Below are 14638 nucleotides of genomic sequence, written 5' to 3' on the forward strand. Positions count from 1 at the left end.
AAATATTTATAGATAGTGGAGCAGATATATGATTAGCCAAAAAAGATATAATAGCACCATACAGATGGAAAAAATCAAATAGACATAGAATAAAAGTCTCATGATTTAATAAACATAATAAAGAGTTAGATGTAATAGATGAAGATGTAAAAAATTTATTAGATAAATTAATATTTAAAATACCAATAGTATACCAAGAGAATAATATGAAACATCATTTATTATTAGGAAATAATTTTTTTAGACCTTTTCAAAACACAAGTAACAAATAGTGAGGTAGCTACTACAAGAAAAGTCTTCAAGCTAGGTACAATAAGATAACTACTACATGAAAAGTTTTCAAACTAGGTACATACTAGTACAATAATAAGATAACTATTACATGTAAAGTTTTCAAACTAGGTACAAAATAATACAATAATAAGATAACTACTAAGGTGTCTTTATTTCTTTCTCCTCACATTTTATCTTCTTCCTCTATTGATGATAAGGCATTTCTTCCTAATCTTTATCTGATAATATTTTGCAACTTGTTTTTGGCTGATCATATTTCTCAAACTATTCTTACTCTTTGAGAAACTTATTAGTGTTTGTATCACTTCATGAAAGGTTCATATAACTTCCAATCTAGCCATTGGAGAGATGATTTCATCAAAATCAATTCTTTCGTCTTTAACATCAAAACGAGCATTATTCCTAAATATGACTCTTGCTTCGTCCGGATGACTTCAATGATACCACTTGTTGATAACATTTGTTGATTCCAAGCTATATGTCATTGTAAGTATTGAGAATATTCCTACAAAACAGCTTATGTTTTTCAGATATAGGTACCCATTTTATCTTAGGTCCTCAAAGGTTAGCTTTATAGGAAATATGAATCAATTAGTTGTTGTGTTGTTGTTGTTGTTCCATATGTATTTTGATAAAATATTTTTTTTTATCGCATCCTTCCAAATGCTCTGTCGAGTCGGAGTATAAAGAGCCTTGGGGTTGGAGATTCAACCTTTTGAATGGGAGAAGAATAAAATATTTTTCTCATCACATGTTTAATTTTACTGGATTAAACTACAAAATAAAACGACCTCGTTTGAGAGGTGTGGTTTAAAAGAAATAATTTGTGAGACAAGTAAAAGCTACCGTTCATCGGTCGCCTCCACAGACCTGAGAGAGACCAGAGCTCTAGCCAATCTGGAGATGAGAGAGACAATTTAACGACGCCAGCCACCAGCGACCACCGCCCCACCGGTGAAGCGCCGCCGCCGCCAATAAGCCAGACGTCCCAGGTATATTATTATTTTTCTCAGAAACCTAGTGTTATCCTCCTTTCTAGAATGGTAAATTTTATCAAAAGAGTTGCTTGGAAATGGATGAATAAAAAAGTTAACTTGTATTTGTAAATCTCACTGGTAATCACTGTTATTGTGTTAATTCGTAGGCTTGCAATGTACCAATATCCCACTGATATTTAGTGTTGTTTGTAGAATCAAGTTAGTTTATTTGTAGTCTCGCAATATACCAATGTCCCATGTAAATTTATGTCTTCGTGTTTAGTTGTATGGGTTTCTTTTCTTTGGTATATGGGGTTGTACCTATCTCTTTAATTTCATGAAAAAATGATCTTAATTTGGGTATACAAATTGTCAGTTGGATAGATTGTATGTCTTTTGTAATACTCTTGTTGTTTCTCCTGGATTTAGGCATGAACAGTTATAAATGGATTTTTACTCTTTCTAGAACAAGATGGAATTGGAATGGGTTGGTAATTGAAGTATATGCTCTATGCCTCCATTTCAACTAAAAGCCTAAACTGATAGTTGAATTTCATGCTCAACACGCCCCATCACACCTATGGCCTTTGGCACGGTGTTAGCTCTGATACCAAATTGAAGCAAGAGCTCCATCCCAACTAAAAGTCTTTTAAGAAGCCATTGGATTCCTTGCTTTGCTCCAACAAGCAACAACTAATTGAGACTTAAATCTATTCTTTCCTAAGCTTGTTCGCGCAAGAGTTTTCAACATGCTTCTTATTCCCGTGTTTGATCTCTTCCATCTCTGCCTGGCTCGTTGTCACCTATGTTGAAGAAAGGTTTGGAACCTTGTAGAGAATGAAGAGGGGCCAAGGATATTCTTCTCAACAGTGCTTTTCGAGGCTCCCCTGAATAAGTAAGGCCCTGTTAGCCTGGGCGAAGATGGGGATAAAGAGTAAGGATTGAAATAGTTTTATGTTTATATATTATATGCTCAACAGTTTTTAAATAGCTTTTAAATTCTCTTATGGGGCTTTAAGTTCTTTTTTTACCTCCTGGTGAAATACCTAAAATAGAATAATAGAATGTGACATAATTTGAAGTTGGAGCTGCATAAATCATGGGAAAGAGTTCGCTTTCCTGATTTCTAAATAGATTATGAATTCATTCATGTATTTCGGAGAATTAGGTAGTGGAATATAGTTTGATCAGTTCCTAGTCTTGCCTCTTATTCTTGCATTTGTAAAGTTTATACCATGCTGAAAAATGGGAGATCAGAGTTTGAATAGTTCTACTCACAAGTCACAATCAATTGCTGCTGAAAGAAAATATCTTATTTGCTTTAATTTTTTGCCCACACCCAACTTTTTTTTTCTGTCAAGAATAATTCCCTAAAGGTGCTTTATTTGTTATAGTTGAAAGCATTCATTAATATATTACTCAGTGTTGTGATGTATAACTTAATAAACATTGTAATTAGAAAAGGAAAGAGAAGATTTTATTTGAAATGTGGTGTTTGGAATTCCCCATAATATATATATTCAGTAACCAATCCACCAGATATCACTGAAGTAGCTTCAAATTTGCAGATGCCATGGGTTGCTGGGAAGGTCGCCATAGGAAAGCAATGTTGCGTTATCAATCCGGTCAACATCCAAGTTCGAAAGAGACTTCAATTTCTTGATCAGCGTTTTCATGGAATCTGAATCATCATTATCAGGTGTGAACTGGGCATCCGAGATGCCCACAACGCCAGGGTTCTGGCTGCTCAGAACGGAGAAAACCGTGGCAAACTCGAAGCCGATGTTGTAGAAATAGTGCAGAAGCCCTCTAGGGAACACGAAAACATCACCTTCGTTGAGAATCTTTTGGAACACTCTACCTTTGGTGTCCACGAACCCGGCAACCACCCTGCCTGAGCTGACAAACACCATCTCAGAAGCCCTCGGGTTAGAATGAGGCAACACCAGGCCATCCACTTCAAAGTCGGTCCTTGCAACCGATAAGCCCAGAGTGTTGAGGCCCGGGAACTTTGCAGCAGTGAGTATGTTTGTCGAAGACCCCAAGAAGTTGTCCGTGTCGCCTTTCTTGCTCAAAAGTGAGCTTTTAAAATCCGAAGCTATAACCTCAGCTGGATTCTTGCACGGAAAACCATTTACGAAGATGTTTTTGCGAGCCGTGTCTGCTGGGCAGGTATCCTGGAGATTATCTGCATCCTTTGCCCATATAAGTTTGCTGCAAATGCATGCACATAGTATCAAGACAATGCCAAACAAAACAGAGGCCTTCATACTATTTTCTATTTATGCTTTCTGAATAGACAAACTTAAGTGTGTGTACAATCACAGTCATCTACTCTACCAGATGGGGGACTCTATATATATATATATAAAGGTTCTGAAGTATGCATAGTTGTGAAGTAATAATATAAAGCTTGGAGTCCACTTCACTGAATTCCTAAGTGGATTTTGCTGAAGCTTGAAAGAAACACAATGCTTACAAAGAAAGATGAGCTGCTCTTATCTGGAAGGCAGGATGTCCTTGTTCTATCCTATGGACATGTTTTTCTCAATGTAGAATTCCCAATAATATTGTTCAAATGCAGGGATTTTGGACTTTTGTTTTTGCTAGTCTTGCAAGTAAAGTTTGTGTCAAATTGTTTTAACTCATATTTACTCTGTCTCATTTTATCTGTCATGTTTACCATTCGTTGGTTATATAAACTTTCTTTTTTGTTTATTTTCTTTAATATTTTTTTAATTATATAAATTTTATATACTAATATTTTACTATTCGTTGGTCATATAAACTTTCTTTTTGTTTATTTTCTTTAATATTTTTTTTAAAAAATAATTTTCTTTAATATTTTTTAATTATATAAATTTTATATACTAATATTAAACTTAATATGATGAAAAATTGAATTAAAAATAATTACAGTCAAATAGCAGTAACCAAATTAGACACATAAAATTAGACAAATGGAGTATTTGGCCCTGTTTGGTAAAATAGTTAGACTATAAATATATTTTGACTTATTTGACCATTATTAGCTGTTTGACTTGGTTGAGTGCTTGATTAATTAACTTGTTATAACATGGTTAAGTGCTTGATTAATTAACTTGCTATAACAGTTTATTGCTCCAAAATGCTAAAATTTAAAAGGCTACTCAAAATAGCTTTTTCGATCAACTTTAAAAATAAAAAATAAAAAATAAAAAATAAACAATTTTTACATGTAATTAGCTATCAACTAACAACTAATTTACCAAACACTTTTCTACAATCAACTAATCCTATCAATTAGTTAAACCCACTAACTCAATCAGCTAACATCTATTTACCAAACATCCCCTTGACTATTAAAGATTTTAAATTTTAATGGGCAAGTAGATGGAAAATACTAATTAGTATGCTTCATGAACATTCAAAGTATACCATTGGACAAGTTAAAACACACTGGATGATCTGCTGTTTACCATATATGCCAAGCAAGAATGACATTTAGAAGCCAAAAGAAAGAGCAAATGAGAAACTTCATAGCAAATGGAGTACTGTTTTAGTGTTCAGATTGTTCTTGGAAGCAACAGTACAAACAGAAAATTTAAGTCCAACTTTGTTCCAATTAGCAGGATGGATCTTCTGTTAACTTTATTTAATTAATGGCAAGACACCATTATTCATGAAGTTCAAACTTCTTCAATCATCATCAATTGATAAATAGCAGAATAAAAGGATTAGTAATCTACTTGGCTACTAAAAGATCTCATTAGTGAGGTTGAGTCAAGCAGGAACACTCTTCTTAGCATCATTTGAAGAAACTTCATTAATATGCTCATCGGGTGTTGTAAGAATCTCGGAAATGAACTTTATCAAAGAGCAAAGCCCACCGAGGAAATTATGATCAATGACCCCTCCACCTTCCACAACGTGAGCGAAATCAATCAGCTTGATAACTGCACCCGGACTCTTTTCTTGTAACGCGAGTTCTTTATCGAACATCATTAGAATTGAGCAAGAGTAGAAATGGTAAATGGTTTGATCCTCAAACCAAGCTTTCAGATCCAGCAACTGCGACAAAATTCCATTGGATCCACCGTAAACAATTGATGCAAAGGAGCAATCCGGCTTCAAATCCATACCACCCGATGTGTTTGAAGAAACAAACTTTTTTAGAAATGACCTGATTTCAGCTGCAGAAAGGTTTTGAACAGATTTCCTTCCAGGCTTCCAATACCCTGTTTCTTTGCTCCCATAGACTTGCAAGCCCGATAGCCTGAAACCTAAGGTAATGCTAGATGTTTCTCTATCCTTTTGCAAGCATTTATTGATGTAATCCTCGGATTCCTGTGGGGGCCAGGTCCTCGAACCAATCTTAATGTCCATTATCGACGGATTGGCTCGACCAAGAGTGAGATCTTCCAAAACTAGATGAGGTAGCAGACCACAGCCATCGGACGCCTCCAGAAGCTGGGTGCCATGAAATTTTGGGAAGAACTTGGATATGTGATCCGGGATCCTAGCATTCGAAAAAAAGGATGTGTAGAATGCAACCTCGTGGGACCCACGGTCACCGCTCTGCAAAGGCTTGTAAAAAAACCCGGAATCATCTACAAGGGGTCCGAGCTTCCCATTCCCAGCTTGATGTCCTGCAACTTGATGTTCAGGGACCTTAAGCATGTCCACTCAATCACAGATGGTGAAAGGCTTCACAACAAAAGAAACAATAGAATCAAACTCAGAATGCCATAGAATACAAGGTTTATCAAGGAAGTGTATGATAATTGGTTAATTAGTCACATTGACACCAAATTAAGAGCATCAATTCAGAGCTTAGCCCCAAGACAAAATCAGAACTGCATATAAAGCTTGTTATAATCTAATAGAATCACCAATATAGAAAATGACAACTTAAAAGAAGAAGCCAAGAGCATAATAAAGTAATACACAAGTATGGATTTAACTTGCTAAAGCAGACCACAAAAAACAAATAGATAACATCATAAAGTACTAAACTCTACCTTTTCCTATTGAAACAAAGACAAAACAAAGCTCATCTCAAGATTTAAAAGAGCATATCCTAATAGTTTCCTTTTCTTGAAGCCTACCAAATCTAGACAACAAATACTCAAGCAAACACAGGAAAGTGTTCATTTCCCCCTTCTTCTTTTAACTTTCATTCATCACCCAAATCCAGATTCTTCTTTTAACTTTCATTCATCACCCAAATCCAGATAACAAATAATCAGATGAAAATTAAAAGAATCAGGAAGTATAAACCCAAGATCAGCTCAAAAATGCAAATAAAAAACTTGCTGGCATTGGGATAAAGTAATGGCAAAGTTCAAGCTTTGATTTTTAAAGAGCCAAAAGTTATAGATTAAACAAATTAAACCAAAAATAATAGATTAAACAAACTATAAACACCAGAAAATGACATTACTGCATTGGCATATTTAATTACACAATGGATCTACTTGTTGAAGCTTTCCCGAAAAAGTTGCGTTTCTTTTACGAAGAAGTATATATTATTATCACTTTTTGCTTTTTAGTAGTTTTTTTTTTTCAAATTTTTTTTACAAAACTTTCCTGTGATCACCCTGGAATGCCAAGAAGAACACTTTGAGAGCAATTCAAGGAGGAAAAAGATGAGAAATAAAACAAAAATTAGGAATGAAAAATGAAATAAACAATTTAAAAATACCTGCGGATGGAAACTTTGAGAGAAGCTGGAAGGAACATTCAACGATTGAATTAGCAATAGAATAGATCCTGCGGCCTCGGGATTTGTGTTATTCTCATGGCTAAATGTTAAGTTTTGCCCCGAACTTTGTGAAATTTAAATTTTGATCCTTCTCAGTTCTCAGGCAGCAAGGAGATCTGGATGGAGCAAATACCAATTTTGATCCTACGAGTATTAGTAAAATGACGATTTTGGTACACATGTTTAATTCTATCAATTTTCATCCACGATTATTGATTTAGTACCAATTTTAATCCACGACTATTATTTTAGTACCAAAATTCATCACATCCGTCACCCATTTATTTAAGACATCCCGCAATATAAAAATTTTAAGGGTATTTCGTCCTTTTCAACTTAAGATTCCAATTTGAGCATAAATAAATTAATTTAAGCCCTAAGATCGATCCCAATTCGCAGTTCCCCTCCTCATCCAACCTTAATTTGAGGAAAAAAAACTACGAATTGGGATAGATCTTAGGGCTTAAATCCCTTTATTAATGCTCAAATAGGGATCCTAATTTGAAAAACACGAAACTACCCTTAATAATTTCATATTTCGGCATGTCTTAAACGAATGGGTGACAGCGTGATGAATTTTGGCACTAAGACAATAGTTATGGATGAAAATTGGTACTAAAACAATAGTCGTGGATGAAAATTGGTAGGAATTAAACATGTGGACCAAAATTGTCATTTTGCTAATACTCGTATGACCAAAATTGGTATTTTCTCGATCTGGATGGACAAGATTTATGGTAAGTTAATATATTATCTAACTAACCAACATAGTTGGTGTGGTGGTTCAGCAACTTGTCCCTTAAACATAGATTGTATATGTTCCTCTGTAATAAAAAAAAATGTTTTTTTTCTTTCACGTACCGCGAATCACAGAATCAAAAAAAATAAAAAATGGAGGCGCAAGCTGGCGACGGTGGCTATGGCAGCGCCGCAACGAGGATCTGAGGGGGAAGCGGCGGCGGTCGCTGGTGCCGTCTGCCGCGGGACCGAGAGTATGAGGTCGTGGGGTGGTGCGGTTTGCCGTGGACCGGGGTGGTTGCGAGATGCGATAGGTAGGCTATGCTGTTTGCCGTGGACCGGGGTGGCTGCGAGATGCGATAGGTAGGCTATGCTGTTTGCCGTGGACCGTGGTGGCTGCGAATAGGGCTGAGTGGATTAGAGGGAGAAACAAAGAAGTAGAAGCGAGTGAATTCCATTTTTGGTCCTACTGTTATAGGGGTGTTTCCAATTTTAGTCTAGCTTAATTTTTTTGCCACTTTATAACCACTATTATTGAATGTGTTCCACTTTTAGTCCCACCGTTAGTATTTCGACCAAGAGGTCATGTAATCTAGGTGTATTTTGACCTTTCTTCTCATCCAAGACTATGTTTGACTAAAGAAATGAGAACATTAAACCTAAAACCTAAGACACCTCGCCGGCCCATGTTGGAACGAACGAAAAGATGTAGCTTTGGCTTCCCATTCTCGTTGTTCGAAGAGCCATCTTCGAATATCGGAAGAGGAGGACGAAGCGCCTGGATTAAAAGAGAAGAGACAAACATAAAAAGATCACAATACTCTTGGATTATACGGCCTCTTGACAGAAATATTAACGGTGGACAAAAAGTGGAACACATTCCATAACAGTGGTTGTAAAGTGGCAAAAAAAATTAAGGTGGACTAAAATTGGAAACGCCCCTATAACAGTAGGACCAAAAATGGAATTGACTCAGTAGAAGCTAAACCAGTAAACCAAAGGCCTCGTTTGGTTCGTGGAAAATGAAAAATGGAATTGAAATTTCATAGAAAAGTAATTATTAGGAAGATGAATTTTATTGTTTAGTTGGTGGAAAAATTATTAGAAATACTTATCCCGTTATTTGGTTGGATTTAGAATTATAAGGAATAACAAGTATAAAGACATATACGCCCCCAACAAATGAACAAAAGTAATAATAATTAAGAAAGAACACAAAAGTAGAATAAAATTGCTGATAGCTTGGCCACGAAGGCGCTTGCCCATGAGATTGGGCTTCGAATACTTACAGCTCTACCCTGGAGCTAAGAGAAGCGATCCAACTCAACCAGCTTGGAGTTAACTATTCAAGAACCCCCGGAGTATAGCTAGGGAGACTGATCGAAGCTAGCGTTTTGTTTGGGTGTCTCCTTCCTTTCTGATCAAAAAACAAATTATACTAATATTATATTAATATATTAATTTAGTTGGATCAAATATATTCTGATTCGTATTCGAATAATTCGAATTCAAATATATATATATATATATATATATATATATATATATATATATATATATATATATATATATATATATATATATATATATATATATATACTAATAAGAGCCCAAGAGAGTTAGACCTATAATGGGTAGAAAAAATGGCGGTATCAAATGAATGGCTCAGATTACTCCAATTTTAATTTTTTCAAATAATTAGATTAAATGAATAGCTCAGATTACTACAATTTTAATTTTTTGAAGAGTTTTCCCTAAATACCTACACACTGTTATTGAATCTGTTAATAATCTTAGATTTCTCCGTTAGTTCTCCGTTTAGTACTTCGCAGAATATCGCAGGGATTCATACTCGTCAGTCATTGTTGGAATTTAGCCCTTATGTTTCCTCTTCCAAGGATACCGCAGTTTTAAAAAATTTTGCCTCCCCTACGATTCCTCCTCTCCTGCGAGCAAGAGCCAACGACGACGGTGGAAGACTCCTCCTGCTCTGCCACAGCCGCCAACGAGGGCCCCACTTCCCCTGCGCCTCCGGTCACTTCCAAATTTGAGGTATGTGTTTGAATTTCTTGTTGGATATTTGTGTGTCTCAATTTATGCTCTTCACCATCTTCAGAGGCAACAATCCAAACCTCGTCTTTTAGGTTCTATTCGGTTTAATCAATTAGGTTTACTTGCACTTCCTAATGGTCTAAACTCAGTCTTGGGTTTTCCATTTAGATTCAATTTTGTATATTTGAGTTGGAACAAGCTTAAGGAATCTCCATTGCTAGAGGAAGTAGTTAAAAATGTTTATTGGACTTCCCTATATTTCCTTTAATCATTAATATACTTGACTTTTTCTGGTGGGAATACTAATTCTGCAGGTACTATGATCTTAAGTTTGGTATTGAAGGTCTGAATCTGTGAAGGGATCTACGTATTGAGGTCATATTTTTTACCTATAAAAATTCAGTGATTTCTTCTTGAAGTTAGTTCAGTATTTTAACTAGAGTAGAATATATGTTAACTTGGAATGAGTTTTTCAGTGAAACAAGATTCAATTTTGTATATCTTGAGTTGGAACAAGCTTAAGGAATCTCCATTGGTAGAGGAAGTTGGTAAAAATGTTTATTGGACTTCCCTATATTTCCTATAATAATTACTATACTTGACTTTTTCTGGTGGGAATACTAATTCTGCAGGTACTATGATCTTAAGTTTGGTACTGAAGGTCTGAATATGTGAAGGGATCTATGTATTGAGGTAATCTTTTTTACCTATAAAAATTCAGTGATTTCTTGTTGAAGTTAGTTCAGAATTTTAACTAGAGTAGAATAGAATGAGTAGAATTGAACAAATAAAGATTAGGGAGTACAATAGAATTGAACTATCCTTTGAGTAAGCCGTACAAGAGCAATTGTTGAGGCAAACTTGCTCACACTCTTGAAGGTTCATACTGCTATTGAACCAATATGAAAACTGAGTGTCTGGCAATTTAATACCAGAGTACTTCACGAATCCATCCGAGGATGTATTTTGAGTATCTGGTTATAATGCTTTCTTGTGAAGTTGTTTTATTTATCTATCTATATTGTGGAGAATAGTTTTTTGCATATGCATCTACCTATTATTGTGTGTTTAGTTAGGAGTAATATAAGAAAATCCGAAGAGTGGTCACGATGCAAAAATGTCAAGCCATAAATTTTAGCTAGATGATGCATATGTTTTGAATTTGGAGTAGGCGGAATGCCTTTTTTATTGTCTCATTTCATTCAATTTATATTTGAGTTTTATGATGTTGGTATTCTGTTACTAAGATTAAATGATGGCCAAGCTGTATTAACCGTTTCTTTCAATGATTGAACATTTTTTTCTACTCCTATTTACTAATTTTTTTGGGTTTCATGTGTCTACATAAGAAAACACCAACAATATTGTGCTCCTTTAACACCATAATATTCATAAAAGATGCACTCTTTCTTTAGATCAAAGGTCCATTAGCATGTTATTAAGTCATTATGCATATTGTCTGGTTAGATATGGGATGCAACTCGGTGTAAGAGAATAAGAATCATGGAGGGACATCGATTACGAGTTGGGGCACTAGCTTGGAGTTCTTCTGTGTTGTCTTCAGGAAGCCATGACAAGAGCATTCTTCAACGTGATATACGAGCTCAAGATGATTACGTCAGCAAGCTAAGTGGTCACAAGTCAGGGGTCAAGCTCTCTTCTTAATATATGATCTATTCATCTTTCTGTTTCTATTGCCATTTGGAAGATTAATTTTCCTAAGTTATTTTTTTACATCATGCTATCAAATTTATTGGATTTTAGGTCTGTGGACTGAAGTGGTCATATGACAACCGTGAATTGGCATCTGGTGGAAATGATAATAGAGTATGCTCTTAATGCTTGCTTTATGTTTAATTACCTCAAAAGGAAAAAAAAAAAAAAAAAGAATGGCTCTTGATTGAATCTTTTCTTGGATAGCTTTTTGTATGGAACAACCATTCAACACAACCTGTGCTAAAATATTGTGAGCACACTGCTGCTGTAAAAGCAATTGCATGGTCACTCCATCTTCATGGACTTCTTGCTTCTGGTAGTGGCACAGCTGACCGATGCATTCGTTTCTGGAATACTACCACTAATACTCATTTGAATTGCATGGACACTGGTAGCCAGGTGATAAGCTTATCATCAATTAGGTTTATCAATATTGTGGGAAATATTTTGACAATTTGCTTATGCATATTGTTTAGTAACTTATTAAACAGTATGGTTGGGCTCCATTTTCTTAAATAGTAACTATCAAATTCATGGTATCATACTTGTCAGAGATGATGTTCCATTATCTAGATGTTCGAGCTGCGAGGGAGAAGAATGGGGTTTATATTCCACAAGAAAGATTTTAGCAGGATGAAGCTGAAAAGAAGGTATGTGTTTTATGAACTTGGTTTTGAAATTGTCTATATTGTGGAGAATAGTTTTTTTTTTGCATATGCATCTACCTAATATTGTGTGGTTAGTTAGGAATAAGATAAGAAAATCCGAAGAGTGGTCACGATGCACAAATGTCATGCCATAAATTTTAGCTAGATGCTACATATGTTTTGAATTTGGAGTAGGCGGGATGCCTTTTTTATTGTCTCATTTCATTCAATTTATATTTGAGTAATTGAGTTTTATGATGTTGGTATTCTGTTACTAAGATTCAATGATGGCCAAGCTGTATTAATCGTTTCTTTCAATAATTGCTATTTTTTTTTTTTAATTCTGTTTGTTCTCATTCTATATTTAGCATTTCCCTATGAACTAGAAATTCTTCAAATGTATTTAATCTCTTGCTGCTGAGATCTTTATGGATTCTTAACTTATGAAAGTAATGTTTTGGGTTGAAAATAGGCTCGTGCAAGAGAAGTTGGAGAGATAAATAAAAGTTTACTTACCTTGGATCGTGTCATATATGCATTGGTTGAGCATTTTGTTCACATTGCTTACATGTCTGTGCCGTACATCTTTTGTAGCATATAAAATGATGGCTACAGTGTGGGGGGATTTTTTGAATGATCGATAGATTATCTACAGAGCTGCCCGACCGCAGTCAGTCAGCCCTCGGGATAATCACTGAGATTGTATTAGGTCCTCCTTGATCAATAAAAGACTTCTATTTGTTATTGTTTGATCTTATCTAAGTACCTTGACCGATTAACACGTGGAATTAGTACTATCATTTTGGCGCCGTCTGTGGGGATCCGTGTACAAAAGCTATCGCAGACGAGTACCCGATCTTTCTTATCATCATGTATCCATTCATGTACCAAGAACTAGAGGATGAGCAAGCGGACGCAGCAAGTTCATCCGACCATCAACGTACACAATATCAAGGTCAAACAGTTGACCTGAACCTCAACCTGTCACCACCTCATTCGGCGGCCCAGAACCCGGTCAATTACATTCAACCGGCATATCCACCGCCTGGGCCGCAATATCAATTTCCCGGACAATATCCATACCCAGTTCCACCTCCTCAATATGGGTGTTGGCCGGGGACACCGATGTGTTATCCACCACCGACCGGCTATCCACAATATACGCCTGCGTACACGGCTCCAGCTTCCGCTACTCCGATTTACCCGACCATGTCGACCGAGCCCGGGCTAGGCGCTCGGCTCGTTCGAGGTTGGGGTCGCAGGGGGCTGAGGCCATAGAGGTACCACGGCAGGCTCCACATGTTCAGCCGGAAACACACGCTCAGGTGGTTGAAGACCCTGAGATAGAAGCCAACCGGGCGATGGCATTCGAGCGGCTCCGACTAGTAATGCGGCAAAGATTGGGACCGCAAGATCCAAACAGACGCTCGATTGATTCGCCTATGCGAGCGGCAAGCCAGGAGGGGTCGTCCGGGCATAGTGGGTCTAAATCGCACCGACGACGCCAGGCTCGGGACCTAGCCCGAACGGACGCATAAGATGAAACCCGAGGAATGCTCAATGAACTCCGGGCAGAATTCACTCGCTGGCAGAACGAGCATGCTGTGAGGCCTCCCACCGATCATTCAGCCTCTCTATTGAGGACACTCTTCACGGCGGAGATTATAGCTCAGCCTTACCCGCTCGATTTGCGCATTCCCCGAAACAAGGAATATGATGGGCGGACAGACCCAGAAGTCCATGTCAACACCTACTATGGCAACATGTTGATGATGGGCGTGTCTGACGCCGTGATGTGTAGGGCTTTCTACTCCACGCTCACTGGTCGGGCGGCGGAGTGGTTCAGAACATTACAATCGGGTTCAATTTCTGACTTCGCCAGTCTGGCGATGAAGTTCAACCGGAAGTTCGTAACTTCTAAGGTCATCCGAAAGTCTTACATGTATCTCGAGAAGGCCAAGCAATTGGAGGGAGAAAGTTTGACCGAATTTTTAGTCAAGTGGAAGGCGGCGGTCGGGGAGGTCGAGCCGATGGACGACCTGACGGCCATTCATATGTTGCACATTTCTTTACGAGCTGGTTATTTGTACCAGGATTTTATACTCCATCCGCCTGTCACTTATGAAGAAGCCCTCCGCCGAGTGACGGATTATGCCAACGCCGGTGAGGCAAACGCCGTCAAGAGGTCACAAGAGGTCGGAACGTCGTCTCGAAAGCCTTTCGGTCGGGCGAAGATCATCCCCGACCTCGAACCCGACCGGGAGAGTTCTCGGCGTTAAACCGGTCAGCGGCGGAAGCCATGCAGTACGCCCAATCTTGCAATCTCATTCGCTTACCTCCTCCCGGACCGGATGGGCCAGATAAGTCAAAACACTACGCGTATCACCGGTGTGCTGGGCATGACACGGAGGAGTGCACGCATTTGAAACAGCTGTTAGATGATTTGCTTCAGTTGGGAAAGTTATACAAAT

The 14638-nt window shown here is 37.3% G+C and overlaps 4 protein-coding genes across 7 annotated transcripts; 2 read left to right on the top strand and 2 right to left on the bottom strand.

The window, feature by feature from the left end:
• Positions 1–2726: 2726 nt before the first annotated feature.
• LOC109183010 (germin-like protein 11-1) lies at positions 2727–3940 on the bottom strand. Its single transcript, XM_019333228.1, has one exon. The coding sequence runs from the start codon at positions 3539–3541 to the stop codon at positions 2828–2830; it is 714 nt and encodes a 237-aa protein (XP_019188773.1). The 5' UTR covers positions 3542–3940; the 3' UTR covers positions 2727–2827.
• Positions 3941–4731: 791 nt separating this feature from the next.
• Positions 4732–7087, bottom strand: LOC109183005 (inositol polyphosphate multikinase beta-like). 4 transcript variants are annotated; one of them, XM_019333220.1, is made up of 2 exons: positions 6955–7087; positions 4732–5957 (listed from the first exon to the last, which is right to left on the bottom strand). In XM_019333220.1, the coding sequence occupies exon 2, from the start codon at positions 5928–5930 to the stop codon at positions 5034–5036; it is 897 nt and encodes a 298-aa protein (XP_019188765.1). In that variant the 5' UTR covers positions 5931–5957; positions 6955–7087; the 3' UTR covers positions 4732–5033. The 4 variants fall into 4 exon arrangements, with proteins under 4 accessions (XP_019188765.1, XP_019188767.1, XP_019188766.1 ...); XM_019333222.1 differs by lacking the exon at positions 6955–7087 and adding an exon at positions 6728–6883; XM_019333221.1 differs by lacking the exon at positions 6955–7087 and adding an exon at positions 6715–6883.
• A 4035-nt stretch (positions 7088–11122) lies between these two features.
• On the top strand, positions 11123–12667 carry LOC109183036 (protein FIZZY-RELATED 2-like). The gene is made up of 5 exons (XM_019333251.1): positions 11123–11451; positions 11569–11631; positions 11725–11955; positions 12094–12170; positions 12640–12667. The coding sequence occupies exons 1-5, from the start codon at positions 11308–11310 to the stop codon at positions 12665–12667; spliced, it is 543 nt and encodes a 180-aa protein (XP_019188796.1). The 5' UTR covers positions 11123–11307.
• A 1053-nt stretch (positions 12668–13720) lies between these two features.
• LOC109183037 lies at positions 13721–14446 on the top strand. Its single transcript, XM_019333252.1, has one exon. The coding sequence runs from the start codon at positions 13721–13723 to the stop codon at positions 14444–14446; it is 726 nt and encodes a 241-aa protein (XP_019188797.1).
• Positions 14447–14638: the final 192 nt, after the last annotated feature.

Source organism: Ipomoea nil, unplaced genomic scaffold (assembly GCF_001879475.1).
Source record: "Ipomoea nil cultivar Tokyo-kokei standard unplaced genomic scaffold, Asagao_1.1 scaffold1096, whole genome shotgun sequence".
Classification (NCBI taxonomy): Eukaryota; Viridiplantae; Streptophyta; class Magnoliopsida; order Solanales; family Convolvulaceae; genus Ipomoea; species Ipomoea nil.